We start from the raw sequence: 27,643 nt of genomic DNA on the forward strand, positions 1-27,643 counted from the left end.
TGGCCTACCTTCCTGTAATGTCAACCATCTGATTTCTATAATTCCATAGTGTCGTTTTGTCCTTGTTTCTAGGACAAACCGTTCAGAAGTTATAAACCAAGGTCAAGTTCAAACTGTGGGGGTGAAATTGACCCAGAACATCATGGGTGTCACTATTCCGGTACCAGGTCAGATGTATACAAGTTTGTGGCCCACACTTAGGAAAGTAGATGAGGTTCATAGTGGATTTCAAACTCTGTTCCGCGCTAAATTGACTCAGAACATATGGGACTGGTTAAGTGTGTTGTTGCAGCACACGTCGATACTGATAGGATCGAGAGAAAAGGCAGCACTGCTCTCGGATCAGCTTTCATTCAAATCTTACCTTAAAAGGGGCATTGCAGTCAACATGATTTTCCTGTGTTTGATATATTGTGAAATGTATGATAATGCACATTTAGTGTAAGACCTGTTTGTAAAACAGGTTGAGTTTTTTTTTATGTTGATGATGTATAAGGTAATAGACCAATAGAGTGTTTGCCCTCCTCTCTGCCAATAACTGATAGTTTTCAGGTTACATATCCCTCGCATTAGGCCGCCCTCTTAGACCACTCCTAGACAGTCCTAGCAAAATTCTTTCTTGACAAATTGCACTTGGCTAAGAAGCTATGTTTATTTGACCATTTTAATTCAAAACAATTACAGTAAGGTACATTTGTTTCCCAGAAATGATTTGATATTGATATTTTAAAATATATATATATACACACAAACAGAATATTTATTTTTATGTATATATATATATATACACACACACACACACATTGGATTGGAAATTATGTAGACAATTACATTGATGGAAGCCACAATCTATCTGCAATATGAAAGCTCATTTTAAAAAAAAGTTGATAGTCAGTGATGTGTTGTGTTGGATTTGCCCCAAACATAACGCCTTGTATTCCATACAAAAAGTACATTTATTTCTACATTTTTTTGCAGTACTACTTTTGTACCTTATTGCAAACAGGATGCATGTTTTGGATGCATGTTCAGAATATTTTTATTCTGTACAGGCTTCCTTCTATTCACTCTGTCGTTTAGGTTAGTATTGTGGAGTAACTACAATGTTGTTGATCCATCCTCAGTTTTCTCCTTTCACAGCCGTTAAACTCTGTAACTGTTTTAACCTTGGCCTCATGGTGCAATCCCTGGGTGGTTTCCTTCCTCTCCGGCAACTGAATTAGTAAGGACGCATGTATATTTGTTGTGACTGGGTTTATTGATACACCATCCAAAGTGTAATTAATAACTTCACCATGCTCAAAGGGATATTCAATGTCTGCTTTTTTACACTACTAATGCTGCCCTTCTTTGATAGCCATTGGAAAACCTCCCTGGTCTTTGTGGTTGAATATGCGCTTCATATTTACTGCTTGACTGAGGGACCCTATAGATAATTGTATGTGTGGGTTACAGATAGTCATTCAAAAATCATTATTGCCCAGCGAGTGAGTCCATGCAACTTAATATGTGACTTGTTAAGCACATTTTTACTCTTATTTAGGCTTTCAATAACAAAGAGCTTATTTATTGTTTTATTGATTTGTAAAAATGTATAAAACATGATTCCACTTTGACATTGTGGGGTATTGTGTGTAGATCAGTGACACAATATCTCAATTTAGTCCATTTTAAATTCAGGCTGTAACACAACAAAATGTATAAAAAGTAAAGGGGTGTGAATACTTTCTCAAGGAACTGTATATCATTGTACTAATTATTTGCCTGTATTTAGGGAGTTGATATTGAAGCACCTTGCATACTGTATCTTCCTGAATATGATTTTGTTTTCCCCTCTTATTTTTAGCCAGGAAGTATGACAGTGGAGAATATCTAAACATCACCGGTATCACGAGGGACCAAGCAGGGGACTATGAATGCAGTGCAATGAATGACATTGCCTCTCCTGACACCAAGACGGTGAAAGTCATAGTCAAATGTAAGTACATCTCTGTCCTTGCTACAATTTGGCTGCTAAAGCAGATTCTCATCTATATCAATGTGTACTGTTCATTGACAATGAGCCAGATCTCTTTATGAGCCATCTAGTCAGATCGGCTGAAGTTTGAATGAAAGTCTTGGTTTGAAGTTTCTCAATATTTAACAAGATAATTCCCTTTTTGTCTCGTTGCCGAGGTGATTAATTCACGTTAAGGAAAGGTCTGGCTGTTTTTAAGGGCTATTCCATTATGCAGGTAATGAGTCTTTCAAAAAGTGTGAAGCGACAGTAATGAGGACCCCAGAGCATTAATGAATGATACTGGCTTTAGTCATCATGGTCACATGGAAATCAGCACTCCTAAGTATGAGGTGGAAGGGTGCTTGACAATTATTACTCTTCCCATCCTCTTCTCTCTCGCTTTGAAGTCTTCCTCTCCGTTGATACCCTATGCTGAATCACACCACTGCTATGACTAGTCACAAGTGTGTGAGGGAAATGGTGACGCCTAGTTTGTTTGATGCTAATCGGGTAGATTAAGGATTTGTCAGATTTCTGAGTCGATTAAGTTACTGTAATGATAATATATTCAGAAAAGTAATCAGTAATACAATACCTTAGACAGTCATGCTTTCTACCTTTAGTTCTCCTATAGTTGTCCAGACTTGCCATTATCGCCCCTTGTCTATGCTTACAGAAAGTTTGGCACATGTTTGTGTCCATTTGTTTTTTTAAATGGATGTCTTGCTATTATTTTGTACTTCAGAGGAATATTAGAGGCCAATTATTTACAGAGACATGGCTTTTAAGATATGAAAGATGCTTTGGCAACTGGAAATGTCTTAATGTCACTGAAGAGGAAATTCATAATGATTAATATGCTGTGCTATGGACACGTCCTACATCTACACTGGGATGGGGATTTGAATGGTCCTGAATACAAAGTGATATGTTTGGGGCAAATACAATACAACACACTACTCCATATTTTCAAGCATAGTGGTGGCAGTATCATGTTATGGGTATGCTTGTAATTGTTAAGGACTGGGGAGTTTTAAAGGATTAAAAGGTAACTGAATGGCGCTAAGCACAGGCAACACCCTAGAAGAAAACCTGGTTCAGTCTGCTGTCCACCAGACACTGAGAGATGAATTCACCTTTCAGCAGGACAATAACCTAAAACACAAGGCCAAATCTACAGTGGAGTTGCTTACCAAGAAGACTGTTCCTGAGTCACTGAGTTACAGTTTTGAATTAAATCGATTTGAAAATATATGGCAAGACCTGGAAATGGTTGTCTAGCGATGATCAACAATCAATTTGATAGAGCTTGAAGAATTTTGAAAAGAATAATGGGCAAATGTTGCACAATCCAGGTGTGGAAAGCTCTTAGAGACTCACCCAGAAAGACCTTATTCGTTGCCAAAAGTGTTTCTACAAAGTATTGACTCAAGGATGTGAATACTTATGTAAATGAGATATTTCATTTGAACATTTCCCCCTGGTGGCACTGGTCCCACTAAGTTTTTCAGTTGGTGGCACCAGCCCATGATTTGGTTGCCTGATTACTATAATTCAAAGTGCTTTATTATAAAGTGTAATAGACTACTGAGATGCTATTCAATAAATAAGTTATTCATCATCGTTTCATGTTGTGATTCTAAATATTTGAATGCACAACCTAATCCAGTGATTGTCATGCATTTTGGGTTGACAATTATTGTTGTTATATTTAATGTGTTAAAATAGGGCTCCAGAATTTTCTGTATTTTTATTTCAATAGAGATGACTTTGCCTGCATCTTTATGTGCACTATTATCATAGGCTAATACTGTGTATCAAAACACATTAGCTAGATCGCCAAATCTAAATATAATACCCAATGCTACGTAGTAGCCATGTAGCCACATGTACTTGTCGACCTAAGTATATGTACATGGATGTGACTGGTGAAAGCTGCTGGGTGTGAATGTGATGTAGGGGAATGAAAATGGGAACGTAAGACAAGTTGCTGAGGTGAAAAACATTAGTGGGAGGAAACTACACACGATTCTATATTTTACGCCATGATACCCATTGAGGGCGGTAACTGTAGATGACAAGGTAGCTTTATTCACATGAGGGGAATTTAGTGAAACAAGGTAGCTTTATTCACGTCGGGGGAATTTAGTAAAACACGGTAGCTTTATTCACATCGGGGGAATTTAACGGAGTCCTGTGCAACTCTATACGATTCAAGGTTGCTGTGTTCACATCAGTGGAGCATAGCAGGAGTGAAACTTAGGTGCAATTCCATACAGTGGTTCCTCCTTTAAAAGTTGTGAGCTTGCGCCGCGGTACCCAGCGTCACAACTTCATTGCTCCAGAACACCACAAGGGGGAGTGAGAGCACTCATTATGCATTTGGGTCCCAAGGTTTTTATATGACCAATCATATCGAGTGGTTCCAATGATGAATTTGACGCGAGCCACCCGTCCCTGGGTGAAGATGGCTGGCAAAACATTACGGTGGAACCAAATGTAAGTAGTTATAACATCATAACGAGTCAAGAAAAAATGTACAATTGAGAGGAATATGTTAGTTAATTTCTTTGGGACTGGGGGGCAGTATTGAGTAGCTTTGATAATAAGGTGCCCAGAGTAAACTGCCTGCTACTCAGGCCCAAAAGCTAGAATATGCATATAATTAGTATATTTGGATAGAAAACACTGAAGTTTCTAAAACTGTTTGAATGATGTGTATAACAGAACTCATATGGCAGGCAAAAACCTGAGATAAAATCCAACCAGGAAATGGGAAATCTGAGGTTTGTAGTTTTCAAGTCATTGCCTATCGAATATGCAGTGTCTATGGGGTCATATTGCACTTCCTAAGGCTTCCACTAGATGTCAACCGTCTTTAGAACCTTGTTTGAGGCTTCTACTGTGAAGGGGGAGAGAATGAGAGCTGATTCAAGCAGGTGTCTGACAGAGTGCCATGAGCTCAGTTTCGCATGCGCCCGTGAGAGTTAGCTGCGTTCCATTGCATTTCTAAAGACAAAGGAATTCTCCGGTTGAAACATTTTTGAAGATTAATAATAAAAACATCCTAATGATTGATTCTATACATCGTTTGACATGTTTCTACAAATTGTAATATGAATTTTCGTCTGAACTTTCGCCTGGACTTGCCCCCGCCTCCTGACTTTGGATTTGTAAACTAAACGCGTGAACAAAAAGGAGGTATTTGGACATAAATGATGGACTTTATCGAAAAAAACTAACATTTATTGTGGAACTGGGATTCCAGGGAGTCCATTCTGAGGAAGATCATCAAAGATAAGAGAATATTTATAATGCTATTTCTGACTTTTGTGACACCTCTCCTTCTTTGGAAAATAGCTGCACCTTTTTCTGTGACTTGGCGCAGACCAAACATAATCGCAAGATGTGCTTTCGCTGTAAAGCGTTTTTGAAATCTGACACAGCAGTTGCATTAACCTCTCTGGGATCGCGGGACGCTTGCATCCCAACAGCCTGTTAAAAACTTCTTATGGCTGCAAGGCAAAGTGTTGAGTAGCCAGTGAAATCGTGCCCATTTCAAACGGCCTCCTACTCAAATCTTGCTCGTACAATATGAATATTATTATTCTTTTTGGATAGAAAACACTTTCTAGTTTCTAAAATAGTTGGAATTATTTCTCTGAGTGAAACAGAAGTCCTTCTGCAGCACTTTTCCTGACCAGGAAGTGAAATGTCAGAAATCGATGCTCTTTTCAACTTGATGCCTATACATGGTCTTGACACTTAGGAGTCTGCTGACACTCTATACGCCTTCCTATTGGTGTAAAGAGGATGTCAGAGAAGATATTTTTGTGCTCATCTTGTCCTGTGGTGGAAAAAAACCTATTTCTTTGACGTGAGCGTCCACTTCCGGTACTCTGAAGGAAGTGGGATTGACTTCTGTTTTGCCTTCGTAACGAACGGCTAACATCTCCGGCTCGAATTTTTTTTGATACATGTGACCATATCATCGTAATGTATGTTTTTTCAATATAGTTTAATCAGATTATTGAAACTTTATTCGGGAGTTTTGCCGTGTTCCGTCCTCTGACTGTGTTTACGTTGGAGAAATTTATGCCACTCGGCTCGTGCCAATGCTAATTGAAGAGGGAAATGTGCCATTCTGAATCGAAACAACGACTCATCTGGACAGAGGACACCTTCTTCAACCTTCTGATGAAAGATCAGCCAAAGTAAGACTCATTTTATGATGTTATTTCATATATCTGTCGTGCATGTGAACGGGTCGTGGGCGCCCAAATGTGTCTCTCTATTGTGGCTACGCTAATATAGCGATACATTTTGTTTTCGCTGTAAAACATTTTATAAATCGGAAATATTGTTTGGAATCACAAGTTGCCTATCTTTCAATTGCTGCAAACTATATATTTTTCGGAAATGTTTTATGATGAGTAATTAGCTATTTGACGTTGGTGTCTGTAAATATTATGGCTGCTTTCGGTGCACTTTCTGAGTGTAGCTGAAATGTAAAATATGATTTATACCTGAAATATGCAAAATTTTTGAAAAAAAATATGTTATACAATAAATATGTTATCAGACTGTCATCTGATTAATTTGTTTCTTGGTTAGTGGCTATTTATATCTTTATTTGGTCGAATTTGTGATAGCACCTGATGGAGTAAGAAACTGATGGAGTTAGAAAAGTGGTGTCATTTGCTAACGTGGTTAGCTAATAGATTTACATATTTTGTCTTCCCTGTAAAACATAAAAAAAATCGGACATGTTGGTTTGATTCACAAGAAGTTTATCTTTCTTCTGGTGTCTTGGACTTGTTAATGTGTGAAAGTTAAATATTTAAAAAAAAATAGCTTTTGAATTTCGCGCCCTGCACTTGAGCTGGATGTTGTCATAAGTGTACCGGTGTCGGGCTGCACCCCAAACAGGTTAAAATGTTAAAATGCCAGATTCAAAAAAAAATCTATAAAATCAAACTTTATTAAATTACACATATAAGATACCAAATTAAAGCTACACTCGTTGTGAATCCAGCCAACATGTCAGATTTCAAAAAGGCTTTTCGGCGAAAGCATAAGATGCTATTATCTGATGATAGTGCAATGGCTACACTCTCTTTGTTGACAATTTCAACCATGCCGGCGCTACTCAAAACGCAGAAATAAAATATAAAACATGCATTACCTTTGACGAGATTCTTTTGTTGACACTCCAATATGTCCCATAAACATCACAAATGGTCCTTTAGTTCGATTAATTCCGTCCATATATATCCAAATTGTCCATTTATTTGGCGCCGTTGTACCAGGAAAAACAGCCTTCAATTTGCGCAAAATCACGACAAAATATCTAAAAAATTACCTCTAAACTTTCCCAAAACATTTCAAAGTACTTTTGTAATACAACTTAAGGTATTTGTAAACGTTAATAATCGATCAAATTGAAGACGGGTCAATCTGTTTTCAATACAGGATATCAACAAACTCACGGTACTTTTCAAGTCTTGCTCAACTCTCAAACATAAACACACGACGTCACTCCACTTCCGGGTCAATATCTTTCTCAGTTTACTAAGAAAAAACCTTAACCTTAACTTCTCACGAGTCACCAACCCTGATCCGGTAGCACCCCCCCCCCCCCACTGAGTAGCATAGCTAGCATAGCGTCACAAGTAACTTGTAGCATCTAAATATCATTAAATCACAAGTCCAAGACACCAGATGAAAGATACAGGTCTTGTGAATAAAGCCACCATTTCAGATTTTTAAAATGTTTTACAGGGAAGACACAATATGTAAATCTATTAGCTAACCACGTTAGCAAAGGACACGATTTGTTTTACTCCCAACAGCTTTTTCCTGCGTCAGTAGCTATCACTAATTCGACTAAATAAAAATATATATAGCCACTAACCAAGAAACAACTTCATAAGATGACAGTCTGATAACATATTTATGGTATAGCATAGTTTTTTTTTTGAAAAATTTGCATTTTTCAGGTATAAATCACAGTTCTACATTGCAGCTGCAATCTGAAATAGTGCTTACCCAGCCAGAACAATTACAGAGACCAACGTCATATAACTAATTACTCATCTTAACACATTTCAGAAAAATACACAGCGTACAGATATTGAAAGCCCAACATCTGGTGAATCCAAACAATATTTCAGATTTATTAAATGTTTTATAACGAAAACAAAATGTAGCGCTAAATTAGCATAGCTATACCAGGCAGATTCGGCTAGGCGCCCACGGCCAGTTCACATGCACAACAGATATGATATAACATCGTAAATTGGGTCTTACTATGGCTGATCTTTCATCAGAATGTTGATCAAAGTGTCCTTTGTCAAGATGAGTCGTTGGTTCCGTTCAGAATTGTTCCTTTCCCACTCCATTTAGCACAGGTACTGGTCGAGTGGCACGGATCTCTCAAACGTAAATAAAATCAGACAACGGAACACCACAAAACTCCCGAAAAAATTCTAATAATCTGATTAAACTATATTGAAAAAACATACATTACGATGATATGGTCACATGTATCAAACAAAATTCGACACGGAGATAGTTTTCATCCATAACGCCAGCAAAACAGTACACAATCGCAGCTCCAACTCGTGCGAATCAGAAAACCGGAAGTTGTCGGTCACGCCAAAGAAATAGGTCTTATTTCACGTCAGTACCAGATAAACAAAGAATTTCTCCTCTGACGTCCTCTTGACACCCAGAGGAAGGCGAATGAGGTGTGTTTCTGGTCATAGGGGTCATGACCATATATAGGCAGAGCGTTGAAGCGAGCATAGACTTCTTGCATTCTACTTCTTGGTCAGGGAAAGTGCTGTCAAATGACTTGTGTATCACTCAGAGACAAAATTGAAACGGTTTTAGAAACTAGAGATTGTTTTCTTTCCAATGGTATTATTTATATGCATATAGTAAGAGCAATAATTGAATAAGAGGCAGTTTAATCTGTAGAGCAAATTATGCTAATGGGAAAATAGCACCCCCTGTATTCTCAAGAAGTTAACCTTAACATACAATGGCGACATCCAGTGGAAGCAGTAGAAACTGCGTGGATAGTGATTAGAATTCTGCTTTGCCCATGATAAACACATTGAACATACAGGAACTTAACAATAAAAAAGTTAGTCCTCAGGGTTTTGACTGCTATATAAGTTCTGTTATACTTACAGAGTTTACAATTGGCTCATTCATCCCCCTCCTCTCCCCTGTAACTATTCCCCAGGTCGTTGCTGCAAATGAGAACGTGTTCTCAGTCAACTTACCTGGTAAAATAACGGTAAAATAAAAATAAAATATGATTCAAACAGTTTTAGAAACTTCAGAGTGTGTTCTATCCAAATCTACTAATAATATGCATATCTTATATTCTGGGGATGAGTAGCACGAAGTTGAAATTGCGCACGCTATTTTTCCCTAAGTGAAAACTCTGCACCTTATCCTCAAGAATTAAGGAGAAGTTTATCTATATTTCCATGCATAACACTTGTAACTTTTATCAATGTTAATTATGAGTATTTCTGTAATTTGATGTGGCTCTCTGCACTTTCACCGGATGTTTGTTTGAGACAATGCATTTCTGACCATAACACACCAATTTCAAATGAGGTTCTTGACATAAAGATTAACTTTATCGAACAAAACACACATTTATTGTGTAACGTGAAGTCCTGTGAGTGCCATCTGATGAAGATCATCAAAGGTTAGTGATTAATTTAATCGCTATTTCTGACTTTTGTGAGGGCTCTCCTTGGCTGGAAAATGGCTTTATGGTTTTCTGTGACTAGGTGCTGACCTAACATAATCGTTTGGTGTGCTTTCGCCGTAAAGCCTATTTGAAATCGGACACTGTGGCTGGATTTACAAGAAGTTTATCTTTAAAATGGTGTAAAATACTTCTATGTTTGAGGAATTTGAATTATGGGATTTCTGTTGTTTTGAATTTGGCGCCCTGCAATTTCACTGGCTGTTGTCGAGGTGGGACGCTATCCCAGAGGAGTTAATGTAGAGACAAACATTTGCATATTTTTTGGTCATAAAGTTAATTTACGAAAATCGATATTTAGCAAGTTAGCTGACTAGCTAATATTAGCCAGCTAGCTAGCTAGTGTTATGACAGGGAAATGTATTTATAATTTGTGTTGTTTGATGTTTTAGGGACTCCTGAGAAAACCAGCAAACCAGGCTGTCGTCTTGTCAAACAGTGGATGTAAATTATCTGGCTAGCTAAAGCATTTACTGCACATTTAATGTACAATTATTATAAGCTTGCCTTGAAATGCAGCTGAAGTAGCATAGCTAGCTAACTATTTACTTGCTTATTGTCTAGTGGAGGATAAAATAACGATATGCCTATGGTTGTGTAGCTAGCTACAGTATGTAGCCGTTCTAACACGTTAGGATCTGAACTAATATTTATACAAATCTATGAACCTCAGCTATCATTGTTGTTGTATCAACTTCAAGTCTGAATGAAGCCCATGGATAGAGTAGAATATAATAACTGTATTATGCCAAGGATGCAAGTCCTATATACATGTACTGTAGTTATTAACACACATGAGATTCCCACATTGTAGCCTGTACATTGAATTGTATTCACTGATCATGTACTCTTCCTTGGCAAATACATGTGCGTTTCAGGTATGAATCTCTCAGACATTATTTTCAGTCAGATCAAACTCCATTATTTGAATGATGCTGTGTCTGCATATATGTATTACAATTATACACTTCAACAGTGTTTACCACTCCTGCTCATCAATGATTACACATTGTAACTATGCAATAGACTAGAATCATGATTTAAGTAAAGGCTGATTTGTAATTCATATATACAGAAATAATATGCATATCTAACTCCCTTCATCTGCATTAATCTGAGGACGCAGGATAGTATTTCAATGAGATACTTAATTTCAACCAGTGGAGAATGTTAAATGCTTTATTGAAAGAAGTTCATTATCCAGATGTTATAAATACATAATACATGCATTATAATTATGATAATTGTAATGTTATATTATAAATACAATTCAATCTGTGCTTCAATGCACATATGGTGTGCATTATAAAACGAGGAAGAAAGATGAGGTGGGGAAAGAGGTGTAGAAGACAGAAAGGGAAAGAGGTAAGAACACTGGCAGACAGCATATGATTAATGAATTACAGTGCTACCCTAATATTCTCTCAGTTCATCACAATTGCAGTGTCTCCTAACCAGCCTTGGGCCCCCAGTTGGCCTGAAGGTTATCTTAAGAGCTGGGGAGGTGGCGATGGCGGGACTGGCTTCCTCTCTCACATCAAAACATACCTGCAGACGAGAGACAGATGGATAGAGAGAGAGTATGATTATGCCTTGTTTTTTTATTCTAACACGGTCAGTCGTCATAATCATCAGGAGGTGAAATGCAAAACTGACTTTGGATCATTACGACTACTGCATCTCTGTCTGTATTTCAATGTAAGTCATCTCTTTAATAATACTTCCTGCTGACCCAACCAAGTGACCTCTCACCTATGATCATGCTGTGCTCTCTGTAAGCCAGTTCAGATGCGGGAGGGGTTCACCAAAACAGCTGATATAACCTAGAGAATTTATGGAGAAGGGGGAGAGGGATGAAGTGAAGAAGAGAGACTTATTGTGTGTGTGTGTGGTCTCACCTCGTGTCCGCACTAAGTGGCTACAGAGTACTTTATGCTGAAAAACAGACACATGAGGACAAACAATAGAAGATACATGTGAATAGAAGATACTGTATGTGACGCAGACACCTATCAGAGTGTACCTGAAACATTTAAATATAGAGGGCTATGTGTCTCACCACTTGGTTATTGCCAGGCTAACCCCCAGGGAAATCATGACTTGGCAGCAACAGATAGAAACAGATATTCAAGTGAAAATGGCTGTGTTTATGTGGTGTAAATCTGAAAATTAGCAGCTGACATCTTAAGGGATTTTTAATTCATGAATGTGAGACAGGTTCCATGTACAACAAGACAGGCAGAGATGAAGAGAAAAAATAACACAGAACAGTTTTAATTACCTCTGGTTATGGACACTTTTGCCAGCAATAAAGCTTCCACGGCCTGTTCCTCGGACTGTGAACATCTGGCAATATCAACATTTTTGACCCCTTGATCAGCTCGCTCTCTGAAAGTAAAGTAAATAGCTTATTTTTTGTAGATATGAAAACAATAACTGAGATATGACCGTTCAATCTAAAGCAGCAGATGTCATTTTCAGGATACGTCAATACAGCACAGAAAGCTTAACACCAGACTGGTATTGTTGTCGTTCATTAGGTGATGGGAAATTTGCAATGATACCTGTACCATCTACACGCTGCAAAGACTCCCTAACTCTTCGTTACAGACATATTGTGTTATTTCAGCCTTCTGTAAAAAAAAAAAAAGCAAACCATTACACTGTCATGAAATATGATTATATATCGACTATGAAACAAATATGACATGGCCTGCTTATGAGTTGCCATGGAAGAAAGTTAGATTAATTCAACTGAAAATGCCGAGAACAGGCGTTCGTAGCTAAATGCTTTTGGTTAGCTTGAGATTAATAATTGCATGATTTATCATTCTACAGTATGTATGAATGTAATATAGTACAATGTTATGAACCAACACTGAGCTAAGTACTAGCTATGTAGAAGTTGGACGGAAGAACGCCCAGTGCAGCTTAACTGAGAGCCATCATCACACAGTCCTTCTTCGTAGGTGTCCACTATGACTTCCTTAGTGTCGGAAAAAAAGTTGCTTTCAGAAAAATAATTTTTGACTGAAAATAAAATACGTTTTGCTCTCGACAAAACGACACAAATGTACCTCCATAGCATATAACAATTGTCCTGTGAATAACCACACCTTCATACAAACCTGCTACTCTATGCAGAATTCTTGACGCACAACCGAAGATGCTGCCATATCCTGCCAGCACGCCCACAAGCGAGCCACTCAGGTGCAGAATGATGACGTGTGGAGGAGGGAAAGGAACGAGATTGGAACAACAACAATTTGTTGCAAGTTGGGGAAGGGGGCTAATAACTGAACAATAGACTATTCAACCTTTACTAAAGAAGAGTCTAATAGCCGAGCTAGGGGTGAACCCCCCCCCCCCCCCCCCCTTTCACAGACCAGATTTGCCCTAACGACCAAGGGGAAGCTTGCTACTCAATGTAATAAAGTAATGACTTTTCAAATAAGTTACCTAACACGTTATGTTGGCTGACAATTTGTTAGCTATGCTGTCCTTACGAACCAAATAGCATATCATTACAGCAGTATGTACCGATATGTTAGCTAGCTACTTAACATTAGTAGTTATACATCAAACTTGTCAGTATATTAACTATAAGCTAACTACCCAATGTTTATTGAATTGATTATGCCCGTCATTCTTAGCTTAGCTTAATGGTATCGTCGTTGTGCGTTCTCAATGGACATTCGGGTGCTTTCGCAAATTCGCTCTGGCTATCTACACCAATTTCAGAGCACTCTCGTCTGAGTGCACCAGAGCGCAGAATAATGAATTTACGAGCTCTCAACACCGATTGAATATGGCCGGTGTCAGTAAACGTTGGCAAAAAAAGCGTAATTAAATTGTTTCCAGCAGCACAGTCACCAACGCTCCGGTTATCAAGAAAACTACCTAACCAGCTCTGCTAAGGCGAATAAAATGGTCAGAGTGGTCTCATTTGTGTCTGGAAGTAGCGTTAGCTTTGGTGCTCGACTGCCGTTTTAAGGTCAGAACGCTCAAATCAACCCTACTCCTCGGCTCGAACGTTCAGTGTGCGCTCTGAGAGCGAAACAGTCTGAATTTACAAATTGACAACGCTCTGAATTTTTTTATGAGTGTTACGTTGTACAGCGCCATATTTTCTGTTCCATCCTAATGGAAACCCAGAGGGTTTTACATTTTTCATGGAATGGAAACACCATAATATTAATCACATTAATTAAGCAAGTACCAGTCAAAAGTTTGGACACACCTACTCATTCCAAGATCACAACTATGAAATAACACCGGTCTCCCGCATGCCCTGCATTCTGTAGTACAAACATGGCCTGCTCTCCCTTATGTAAGGAATTAGGCACTTTCCCATGTTTACTACAGTATGTATTTTAGACTACACAGTAGCCTAATAAACAAATAAACACATTTCGTTAATAAAATAATGATAAAATAATACTTTTTCAAATTGCAGATGTTTATTTAGTTATGGATCCATAACGAATTACTATGCGAATGAATATCACTGATTTACAGAAATATTGGCCCAAAGTTGTCTAATGAAGGCAAACAATTTAGAATCCTCCAATCCTGTAGCCTACTCCCTACTGTCACGTTGTACAGCGCCATATTTTCCATTCCATCCTAACGGAAACCCTGAGGGTTTCGTTTTTAATTTTTCTCTGAATAGAAACACAAAATAATCATATTAATTAAGCCAAATGTCTTAAAATCAATCCCATATACTATGTTATTACAAAAAAAGGTTTTCAATTCTCTGGTAATGCCAATACAGAATAGTATCAAATGCTTCTCAAAGATGCACTCTGGTGGTCAAACTAGCAATAACTTGCAGTAACAGAAAAAATGGCTGAAAATATAATGACGTGCCACAGAATTTGGCGGTAGCACGCAAGGTGTTCCGCAGTATGACACAACTGTATGACACAAGGAGGAACCACTGTACCATTCAAGGTTGCTGTGTTCACGTCATGGGAACATAGCAGGGGGGAAACTTAGGTGCAACTCCATACAATATGATATGTGGCTCTGTTCACGCTAGGGAGCAAGAGTTAACGACCTCTGTGAAATTCCTCATGATTATTGCATTTCCATGTGTTGCACTTGCATTCAGTAGCATCTATTAATTACATGATTATGCATAGTATTGACGTCAAACGGAAGAAGCAAGGACACAGATGGTTCCTGATGTTGTGAGATTCTCTCTGGTGTTTTCAGAACAACTGGTACTGTGAAATTAGGATATCAGGATTCAAGGATGCTGTGAGATAAGGATAATATCAGGACATACTTAGTCAAAACAATTTTAACAGTAGAGCAAAGTATCTGTAATACGTGCTTGTTGGTGGCAGGGAAGTCAGGCGCAGGAGAACGAACTTGGTAAAAACGGAGTTGTAATAAATGCTGATAAAACTCCAAAAACCAAAATGTACAAAATAATAAAAGGGGGTACAAAACCCGTCACACACCAACATAATACATGCACATCACATACAATCAAACAATCTCTGACAAGGACATGAGGGGAAACAGAGGGTTAAATATACAACATGTAATTGATGGGATTGGAACCAGGTGTGAAGGAAGACAAGACAAAACCAATGGAAAATGAAAAATGGATCAGTGATGGCTAGAAGGCCGGTGACGTCGACCGCCGAACACCGCCCGAACAAGGAGAGGGACCGACTTCGGCGGAAGTCGTGACAGTATCGAAATATATGGGAAAATGAATGGCTGCAGTATTGCCGTTATAATGAGCACATGACGCATAGAATGCTAAGGCATAAATGTATGAAAGTGTGTATTCAAATTTTAAATATATGTAGTTATTTCCTTGTGCTGTACTATTAACCCTATCAGTACCGAGATCCCAGCAATATTCAGCTTTTAATTTATCTTACTTTCTTTTATCTGCAGGTCCAGCCCTTATATTTAGCCTCACAATGACGTGTTTTACCATTTTCTTTTCAGGATAACTAGGGCTACAACTAGAACGCAAAACAATTTGAAATAAACAGTTGTATTCATGAGTTTTATTGACAAATGAGGTTCACCAAAGCAAAAGAAAAATGCTACAAATTCATGAATATGAATTCTATAATTACAAATTGTTTGAAATTGTTTGTTCACTGGAAAATGAATAAACAACTCGTCAGTGACATCTGTGTGTGGAGTTTGGAGGTTGTGACAGCAACTATGGGAGCTTATTACAACACTATTTCCAGGGATTTCCTATGATATTCTATGTAGAAGAACCCCTTACCTTCTAACGACTCTTGTGTAGCTTGTAAGCATCATAGAGCAAAACATGTGCGTATTCGTGAGAGCCTCAGATTTTCATAGATAGCTTTTAATAGTTTGTAGCTCAAACCATTCGGACTCATTTTGTATAAATGACCCAGGATCTGCACTTGACTTCCAAACACCGCTCTTGGTCAGCCCCCATTAATCACACAGACTAATGGCTGGTATCTACGGATGTAGAATGCAGAACATAGGAAGTGTCTCCATAAGTGCTTTGTAGATGAACAGAAGAATATGCTGCTCTCTCCTTACATACAAAGATGCCCAACCGATACAGAATTACAAAACACAATGGTGAGTTTAACCATCACCAGTAATAAACCAAAGGGCACAATGGAAAAGAGCATCTAGTGGTTTATGTGTAGATGCTGCTGCATGCATATACTAGATAATATCTCCATAATCTAAAATAAACATCATAGAGCAAAACATGTGGCCTGGATAATTTCCTTCCTATTAACAAAAGTCATACATGTTTGTTTCTGTAAAAGAAACCAACCATGAACTTCTTCACCAGCTCAGTGACTTTTTTTCATCAAGCCAGATACCAAGATATTTGTAGAAATTAACTTGTCATTAAAAATGCATTTCAATATGGGTTATGGGACGTAGAAAAAAGCATGCACTTTGTTTGCATTTAGTACTAACTTTAGATCAAATAGTGACCTCTGCAGTACTTGAAAATGAGACAACAAATGTGAAAAGGCTTGGCCAACCGATGGAGCAATGGAATACAACACTGTATCATCTGCATATAAATGAATGTCTTTTTTAACAGCATTAACAATATTATTTGAATAGATTGTAAACAGTAGTAGGCCGAATATTGAACCTTGGGGCACCCCTTTATGTAACTTAGGGAAATTTGATTTGACCCCTTCGACCTTGATGGCCTGAGTTCTGTCATTGAGATAATTCTGAAACCATCGGCAGGCATCAGTACCCAACCCTATAGAGGACAGCTTGTTCAACAGAATAACATGGTATACAGTATAAATAGCTTAGGACAAGTCTACAAACATGGCAGCACTTTCTATCATTTAAGCCATTTGTAATATAATTTACAACAAGCATGGTAGCCGTAGTGGTGCTAGGTTTAGGTCTGAATACGGATTGATTGACATTTACAGATAGAAAATAACGTAGTGGTTTGTTGACCAATGATTCTATAAAATATAAACACAACATATAAAGTGTTGGTCCCATGTTTCATGAGCTGAAATAAAAGATCCCCGAAATGTTCCATACACACAAAAGCTTATTTCTCCTTTGTTAAAATAATCAGTCCAAGAAGCTGATTAAACAGCATGATCATTACATAGGTGCACCTTGTGCTGAGGACAATAAAAGCCCACTCTAAAATGTGCAGTTTTGTCACACAACACAATGCCACAGACGTCTCGAGTTTTGAGGGAGAGTACAATTGGCATACAATTGGCATGATGACTGCAGGAATGTCCACCAAAGCTGTTGCCAGAGTATTTCATGTTAATTTATTTACCGTAAGCTGCCTCCAACGTCATTTTAGAGGATTTAGCAGTATGTCCAACCGGCAGGCCACATGTAACCACGCCAATCCCAGGACCTCCACATCTGGCGAGCGGTTTGCTGATGTCAACAGTGTGAACAGAGTGCCCCATGGTAGCGGTAGGGTTATGATAAGGGCAGGCATAAGCTACAGGCAATGAACACAATTGCATTTTATCGATGGCAATTTGAATGCACAGAGATACCGTAACAAGATCCTGAGGCCCAGTGTGCCATTAGTCTGCCGCTATCACATAATTTTTCAGCTGGATAATACACGGCCCCATGCTGCAAGGATCTCTACACAGTTCCTGTAAGCTGAAAATGTCCCAGTTCTTCCATGGCCTGCATACACACCAGACATGTCACTCATTGAGCATGTTTGGGATGCTCTGGATCGACGTGAACGACAGCGTGTTCCAGTTCCCGCCAATATCCAGCAATTTCGCACAGCCATTGAAGTGGAGTGGGACAACATTCCACAGACCACAATCAACAGCGTGATCAACTCTATGCGAAGGAGATGTGTCGCTAAGTATGAGGCAAATGGTGGTCACACCAGATACTGACTGGTTTTCTGATCCACACCCTTAACTTTTTTAAAGATATCTGTGATCTCTAGATGCATATCTGTATTCCCAGTCATGTGAAATCCATAGATTAGGGGCGTCATGAATATATGAACTGTACCTCAGTAAAATCTTTGAAATTGTTTTATGTTGCGTTTATATTTTTGTTCATTGTAGTATTTTCACAAGACAAGAAAGCCTGGAAATGGGTCGATAAGTATCAAGATTGCTACTATCCCCGCCCTTATGGAGCTGTTTTCCACACTTTTGGAATATTTCCTGATACAAAAGTTCAATAAAAAATGTGTGTTACTGAGCCAGCAATGAGGGGCACTGCATCCTTAAGCAAAGACAGGTCCAAATTGTCAGCCCTTAATGACTTCTTGGTGTCAATAGCTAATACGGCAGAAATAACTTCTGTTTCTGTGAGTTGCCAAAGTAAAAACCCTGACTACCATTTCCCAAGTCACGTGAGGTTGACTGATCATCCATCGAGGCAACTGGATGCTGTATGTGGGAAGAACAGTCAACTGACTGGCCAACACCAGTATGACCACCATTTCTTTCAAATAGGAAACGAGCTGAGGTAAAATGCTGATTTTAAAAGCATCACAAATCTGAACTTTTTCAGTATTGATGCAGGAGTATAAAACAATTTGATTAGGCAGGGAAGTAGAGGAATTACCCTGCTTCAGTGAATTAACGTTTTTCCAGAATTTAGAGGGATCACTGAACGTCTGTCATAGCGCTAAGGAAGTAGTTTGATTTGTCCTGTTTCACCGAGGCAGTGCACCTATTGGTCAATTGCCTACATAGCTGTCAATCAGCTAACTAGCCAGTTTGTCTAGCCTTGGCCCAGGCTTGATTACTTATCAAGAGCAGGTCTGAGAGTACAGGAGAGTACCATGGGTTAGTTCGGTTATTGACTCTGAGTCGCTTGAAAGGGCCATGTTTATCAGCCAGGTAAAAATGGATGAGAAATATTTAAGTGCCAAAACAGGGTCTTATATGCAGCTAGTAGAAAAAAACTCAGAATAATATACATCAAGGAATACCTAGGGTGAGAATTTGTTTTTATTTATCTTCACAATTATATGAGGGTCAGAGTTTTTCATTTTGGTATTTCTAATGCAAGCAATAGGGCAGTGGTCGCTGATATCATTTGCAAAAACACCACTAGCCAAATACTTATGGGGATGGTTAGTCAGGATAAGGTCAATCAATGAGGAGTTTGCTAGGTTTTTTACATTCATCCGAGTGGGTTTCATTATCAGCAGAGTCAAGTTGAACTCAAGCAGATATTCTTAAACTGATCTGATGCATGTGTAAGCCAATCAAGATGTAATGGGGATCCTAATCATATCCCAAAATATTAAATACTAATATTAATCTAACAGCTAATGTATTGTCCCATAAAAAACATTTCAGTTGTAGCCTACCACCCAATGAGGCCTATGCAGTTGCAATGGCCAATGTGCAATTTGCACGCTCCGTATCGCAAAGCCATATCAAATATCTAGGTTGTCAAATGTTAGTTGCAATTGAGTTCAAAAATTGAGAGTTGAGAAAAAACTATTATACCTACAGAAAGCGGAGGACCTCCTCTCTTGTGACAACAGGAAAGTTGTGTCTTCTCCACAATTGGATTTTGAAATGTTATACAATCAGAACACTTTTCTCCCGGAGCATATTTTTCTCCAGGAAAAGAGAGAGAGTCTCACTCAACACAGCAGCAGGCCCCAGCGAAAATTTGGCAAAGGGGCAGGCAGACACTTTTATTATCATGAGCATAATGTACTTCACTGTTTGACCAAATCATGTTTTTAGCCTCCTAAAAAAATAGGACGTTTTGAGTGAGTTGACCATATAGAATGACCAGCACGCACTGATACAACCAATTCAAAATGTAACTTGCACAGCCAAGTCAAAGTGTCACAAAATGTGACTAAATGGTCTGGAGCCATGGATGGGTCTTCTGTTTGGACTCTCTTCTAATAATGAGTGAATAATTACTGTATGAGAATGGTTTTTAAAGTGACCTACAGTATAATAGGCTAGGTGGCAGGTCTTTAAGAGCTGCAGTTTAAGCTGTGTGTAATTTATTCTGTTTATCCACTGCCTGACAATCCACTCCCATCCCCTCCGGAATGAGAATGGCGCCATAGGGGATGGCTGCCGTTTTATGGGCTCCTAAACAATTGTGCTTTCCCAGTGACACGAGCCAACCAGACAAGCTAAAATATTTCTATGTGCGCTTTGAGACAAGCAACACTGAAGCATGAATTAGAGCACCAGCTGTTCCGGATGACTGTGATCACGCTCCCCGTAGCCAATGTGAGTAAGACCTTTAGACATTTTTCTTAACTGCATTGTTGGTTAAGGGCTTGTAAGCAAGCATTTCATGGCCAGGTCTACACCTGTTGTATTCGGCGCATGTGAAAATTGATTACTAGCAGGTGGTCACGGTAAGGGTAAGGTTAAGTTTAGGAATGATAGGATGTGGCTAAGGTAAGGTTAGAAATCAAAAACATGACAAAAGAAAACAGCTGGATTCGAACTGCTGCCGGAGATTACATCCTGTAAATCCTGTGTGTTATGCCTTCTGCCACCTTCACCTTCCAACCTGCTCGCCAATTCCTGTTATGACTCTTGCTGCGTTTCCACTCACCAACAATGTGTTCAAACACATGAACTGACCCTCCCATACAATTGCTCAACTGTAAATGACTGGGCTGGGAATGGAAAGCATAGGAATTTAGTTGCTAATGACTTGTTGCGTGCCCCTTTTCGTCTTCCATGTCATTAGTACTGCAGGTCTATGTAATCATAACCAGGCTGCTGGGTTTGCATATCTAAGAGGGCTCTTGAAGATAACACAATTCTGCATTTAAGCGTGTGCATGTATGTGTCTGAATCATATACAGTGGGGAGAACAAGTATTTGATACACTGCCGATTTTGCAGGTTTTCCTACTTACAAAGCATGTAGAGGTCTGTAATTTTTATCATAGGTACACTTCAACTGTGAGAGACGGAATCTAAAACAAAAATCCAGAAAATCACATTGTATGATTTTTAAGTAATTAATTTGCATTTTATTGCATGACATAAGTATTTGATACATCAGAAAAGCATAACTTAATATTTGGTACAGAAACCTTTGTTTGCAATTACAGAGATCATACGTTTCCTGTAGTTCTTGACCAGGTTTGCACACACTGCAGCAGGGATTTTGGCCCACTCCTCCATACAGACCTTCTCCAGATCCTTCAGGTTTCGGGGCTGTCGCTGGGCAATACGGACTTTCAGCTCCCTCCAAAGATTTTCTATTGGGTTCAGGTCTGGAGACTGGCTAGGCCACTCCGGGACCTTGAGATGCTTCTTACGGAGCCACTCCTTAGTTGCCCTGGCTGTGTGTTGCGGGTCGTTGTCATGCTGGAAGACCCAGCCACGACCCATCTTCAATGCTCTTACTGAGGGAAGGAGGTTGTTGGCCAAGATCTCGCGATACATGGCCCCATCCATCCTCCCCTCAATACGGTGCAGTCGTCCTGTCCCCTTTGCAGAAAAGCATCCCCAAAGAATGATGTTTCCACCTCCATGCTTCACGATTGGGATGATGTTCTTGGGGCTGTACTCATCCTTCTTCTTCCTCCAAACACGGCAAGTGGAGTTTAGACCAAAAAGCTCTATTTTTGTCTCATCAGACCACATGACCTTCTCCCATTCCTCCTCTGGATCATCCAGATGGTCATTGGCAAACTTCAGACGGGCCTGGACATGCGCTGGCTTGAGCAGGGGGACCTTGCGTGCGCTGCAGTATTTTAATCCATGACGGCGTAATGTGTTACTAATGGTTTTCTTTGAGACTGTGGTCCCAGCTCTCTTCAGGTCATTGACCAGGTCCTGTCGTGTAGTTCTGGGTTGATCCCTCACCTTCCTCATGATCATTGATGCCCCACGAGGTGAGATCTTGCATGGAGCCCCAGACCGAGGGTGATTGACCGTCATCTTGAACTTCTTCCATTTTCTAATAATTGCGCCAACAGTTGTTGCCTTCTCACCAAGCTGCTTGCCTATTGTCCTGTAGCCCATCCCAGCCTTGTGCAGGTCTACAATTTTATCCCTGATGTCCTTACACAGCTTTCTGGTCTTGGCCATTGTGGAGAGGTTGGAGTCTGTTTGATTGAGTGTGTGGACAGGTGTCTTTTATACAGTTAACGAGTTGAAACAGGTGCAGTTAATACAGGTAATGAGTGGAGAACAGGAGGGCTTCTTAAAGAAAAACTAACAGGTCTGTGAGAGCCGGAATTCTTACTGGTTGGTAGGTGATCAAATACTTATGTCACACAATAAAATGCAAATTAATTACTTAAAAATCATAGAATGTGATTTTCAGGATTTTTGTTTTAGATTCCGTCTCTTACAGATGAAGTGTACCTATGATAAAAATTACAGACCTCTACATGCTTTGCAAGTAGGAAAACCTGCAAAATTGTCAGTGTATCAAATACTTGTTCTCCCCACTGTATTTATGTGTGTGAATGCCCATACTGGGTGGATTGTGACAAATAGACTAATTTGCAAAAGATAAGGCCTCAATGAATGGATTGAAGTTTCATTGGATCCGCAGATACCACAGCAGGCTGAGGGGAGGGCCAACTGGTGGGAACTCCTCGCTGCCTTTCAACGACTCTGGCTTAACTCAGCCTCTGTGGGACAAGAGATGAGTTTGGGCCCAATCCATCCTTCAGGCCACACTCACACATCCCTGTATAATCATAGAGCAGACTCTGTCACTGGCGAATTCAGGAGAGGACAGACATGCCACATTTGGAATTAGAATAAAGCTATTACCCCTGTCAACATCTCTGGGAAGAAAGGATGATACAATTATGACAAGAAAGCAAGACTGCGAGAGCAATCTAATCTGCTGACATGCATTTGCTTGTTAAATAAAGGTTATTCTCATTTGCCAATGGGCACAATTGTGGCTGAAGGAGTGACTCAACCTCATAAGAGTCCCGAAGGGACTTCTGCGAGGTTATCATTTTGATTGTGTCACAGCCACAGAAATGTGGAATTTTCAAGACTTTCAGTAAAGTACTTTCAGTTTTGTTCACACTATTTTGACAGCCAATTGACCACAGTCATACCCATGTCATAATGTCATAACAGCTGACATAACTTCTCATAACACTGTCGTGTCACATATATTTAGACCTGTTGTATTATTTTATGGCTGGTTATGACACCTACATAAAAGTGTCAAAACCCACAATATCTACCACACAAGGCAAAACATTCCATTGTATCGTAGCCTACTTGTCACCAGTATGTTTATGTTATATAACATTTTCTGAAATTGACCATATTAAACTATCATTGTAATTGTGCACACATTGATGTCAGACATGCACCTACCCCAATGCTCTGTTGCTGATGACTGGGATGAATGCAGGAGCAGATTTCAGGAGCAGGACAAGACACCCTCTTTTTTTACTGATGACTGACATAAGAGCATGTACATGAAAGGCCCATCTGGCTTATATGATTATGACGGACATAATGTGTATTCATAAGTGTATTTTCTTAGCCCAAGTAAAGTGACACGGGAGGCTGGTGTCATAACCAGCCATAACATAATGCCGTATATGTCACAACAGGTGTAAATGTGTGTCATGACAGTGTTATGACCATATTAAGACAGGTTATGACAAGTTATGTCAGCTGTTATGACATGGTTATGACTGTGGCATAACGTGTTATGACACCCGGTGTCAAGTAAAATGTCAAGTAAAATGTCACGGTAATCATAATACCTACAGGAAGGATACATTTTCTTTTCTAGAAGTTTTCTAGAAGTGTATATCACTAGTATTACTATTGTATTTCAGTTTGGAATTATCCCACTGTTTTGCTTTAATTTGTTAACTATAATACAGATGAAGTGAATGACACTGACATTTCAAGGGTAAGCAGTATAATTAAATACATGCCCAAATAATCTCATTCCCCTTTAAAAAATAATTACAGCTTTTAGGTAAGAGCATAGTTGACCTCCGGGCTAATTGCAGATTAGGGTCGCTAATTAAAATAAGCAAACCAAAGTAATGAAAACAAAATGAAGCTCCGGCATGTTTGGAGTTTTAATGTTTTGTGTGCCATTTGGCGTAACATTATATAATGTGTAAAAGGCTGGCACTTCAGATTTTATAGGTGTTTGGATCAAAATGGCTGAATCCACAATAACCAATGTTGAATCCGCAATAACCAAATCTGACTAAAAACTCAAATGCAGAACATGTTTTCTAGACCTGTGTTGAGGGGAGATTTTGAATCAAATAAAATGATTGTACCAAAAGTATAACGTTAAATCACCGGTTTTTTTTTAATAGCGAGTAAATCAAGAACGGTATCTCAATAAAGGCTGTATTAATTATCTTATGAATTGCTAACTCTGCATGAGTTAATGCAAGTACATGCCCTCCAATAATTTACCAAGCAGACCTCAATTCTGACAGCCATTGAGAAGGTCATCATTATATCAGATTGCCTGAAAAGCCCCACTTGGCTAAATTATATTTCTGCAATGATTGGACGTGATGAAAAGTGATCTCTGACCCACTTTTCAAATTTACATATTCATATTCGCTGCCGGTGTGGGTGTGATTGGCTGAAATCTCTGAGCACAGATTGATTCAAAGCCATAAAGATCACGTCTAACTTCGACGCACAGAGAGATAAATAGGCAGGAAAGATCCATGGAAATGCCTCTGCCCGGGATAAAAAGCAATTGAGTCATTAATTAAGGAATTGCCCTCATTGTTGCAGCATGAATTAAGAGCTTTTATCTGAAGTTGAAACTGAAGCCTATAAACAGGTACAATACCCACATTGCTCATGTTTTACTGTTTCACGTATTGTGATGAGATTTACTTGACTAACCCTCTGTAAAACTGCAAATTGAGACACTTCTTTGAGCTGTCAGTGCATTGCTGCTCCTTGAATCTTACATTCCAAATGATTTCATATTGATTCCCAAAAGGTGTGCATACACCAATAAACTAATACCACCTACTTGTTTCGCTTTGACAGTTGCTTAAAACTTTGTACTACATTTCAAAAGTACACACACACACACACACAGACTGAGTGACATGTCTCGGAGCACTGTTTGTCTTTCATGAACTCAACATGTCTACCAACGCTCTAACCACTGGCAGTTTCCAAACGCACCAGATGTTTTGTTTTACCTTCCATCCATGCAATATTCAAATGCCGCCACATCATGGGAGATAAATATATGAAAGAAGACAGATTATGTGATGTTGGTGCAGAACCAATGTGTTTTTGTTGTTTTAATTATTAAAATGTTGTTAATTCTCTTTTAAACTTCTAGTTGCCCCACATTATGAAATCAATGTGCGGATTATGTAATAGCCAAATGGGCAAGCAAATTATGGCAAACCAATCACCCTCAACACCCTCTTGGAACTGTGATTGTCTTGCCTTTCAAATCCACATTCACAATCTGTCATTAAAAGGTCATCCATACAGCTTAACCCACATGGAAAATATATTTGTACAGTAATCACTGTGAGATGCACATGTCATCAAGAGAGACAAGTTGGCCAAAAGGTAGGGGGCAACTTCATATTAGAAAAAAGAAACATTTTGAGTTTTGAAAGCACTGTTAGCCAACATAACTCAAGGTTACTTTCATAAACCTGGTTCTCTGATAATATGATGAAAATGTGTCACAATGGGATTTGCGATAGGCAGATCACTACGGGCTGAACCAATCACACAAGACAGACAGGTCCCTCTTTAGAAACTGGTTATGAAATGCAGTGAAACATCTCACTCATAGTAACCTCGAGTTCTCTTTCAAATACTCAATGTATCAAAATGGAATATGGCCAACTCCCGTATCGCAGACATGCTCTTCTGAAGCCAGGGTAGTCCCAACAGTATCATCCGTCAGAGGCTCCGACACTGAGGACAGTAGGCACCAACGAAAGTGAAGTGAAACACAGTCGGTAAAACCTCAAATGTATGAGGGGTAGCCCAACATGCCGCATCACAAATATCTTGTAAACAGAGTTCTTTGAACAGTGCCAAAGAGGTAGCCTAGTGGAATGAGCCCTCAGCCCCTCCGGGGACTGTAAACCCTTTGTCACGCCCTGACCTTAGAGATCATTTTTATGTCTCTATTTTGGTTTTGTCAGGGCGTCAATTGGGGTGGGCATTCTATGTTTTGTGTTCTATGTTTTCTATTTCTGTGTGTTTGGCCGGATGTGGTTCTCAATCAGAGGCAGCTGTCTATCGTTGTCTCTGATTGAGAACCATACTTAGGTAGCCTTTTCCCACCAGTGTTTTGTGGGGAGTTGTTTTCTGTTTTGTGTCTGCACCAGACATAACTGTTTCGGTTTCATTCGTTATCTTTGTTGTTTTTTGTTAATCAGTGTTCAGTTTTATGAATAAATCATGAACACTTGCCACGCTGCGCTTTGGTCCACTTCTTCTTCAGACGGCCGTTACACCCTTGCTATTATAAGGTAATATAATAGCCTCCACTATCCAATGGAATAGTCCTTGCAAAGGGGGCGCCCGAGAAATGAAGAGTTGGTCGCTCTTGCGTAATGCTCTCGTTCTATCCAAGTAAATGCGCAAAGCGCGTACTGGACCCAAACTTTTCCGTAGAAGTGAAGGGCATGGTTGGAAAGCCACAAGCTCATAAGGTGAGACAATTATACTTATCGCTGACCTTATGCATATTGGCGGGTTAGGTAACAAAGTTACCTTGGATAACCCGGGGAAAACTGTAGGCACGAATGTCAGAGACCTGGCCGGTTGGTGCCAGAATAACAACCCATCACTCACCGTAACCAAGAATAAGGAGATGATTGTGGACTACAGGAAAAGGAGGACCGAGCACGCCCCCATTCTCATTGACGAGGCTGTAGTGGAGCAGGTTGACAGCTTCAAGTTCCTTGGTGTCCACATCAACAACAAACTAGAATGGTCCAAACACACCAAGGCGGTCGTGAAGAGGGCAGGACAAAGCCTATTCCCCCTCAGGAAACTAAAAAGATTTGGCATGGGTACTGAGATCCTCAAAAGGTTCTACAGCTACAACATCGAGAGCATCCTGACTGGTTGCATCACTGCCTGGTACGGCAATTGCTCGGCCTCTGACCACAAGGCACTACAGATGGTAGTGGTACGGCTCAGTACATCACTGGGGCTAAGCTGCCTGTCATCCAAATCAAATCAAATGTATTTATAAAGCCCTTCTTACATCAGCTGATATCTCAAAGTGCTGTACAGAAACCCAGCCTAAAACCCCAAACAGCAAGCAATGCAGGTGTAGAAGCACGGTGGCTAGGAAAAACTCCCTAGAAAGGCCAAAACCTAGGAAGAAACCTAGAGAGGAACCAGGCTATGA

General features: G+C 39.5%; 1 protein-coding gene across 3 annotated transcripts in view; it reads left to right on the forward strand.

The window, feature by feature from the left end:
• negr1 (neuronal growth regulator 1) overlaps nt 1-27,643 on the forward strand; it is a 394,158-nt gene that overhangs the window by 208,164 nt on the left and 158,351 nt on the right. For all 3 annotated transcript variants that reach the window (XM_071344522.1, XM_071344523.1, XM_071344524.1), the window contains exon 4: nt 1,847-1,978. In XM_071344522.1, coding sequence (XP_071200623.1) covers nt 1,847-1,978 — 132 coding nt within the window. The remainder of the gene's footprint in view (nt 1-1,846; nt 1,979-27,643) is intronic.

Source organism: Salvelinus alpinus, chromosome 16 (assembly GCF_045679555.1).
Source record: "Salvelinus alpinus chromosome 16, SLU_Salpinus.1, whole genome shotgun sequence".
Taxonomy (NCBI): domain Eukaryota; kingdom Metazoa; phylum Chordata; class Actinopteri; order Salmoniformes; family Salmonidae; genus Salvelinus; species Salvelinus alpinus.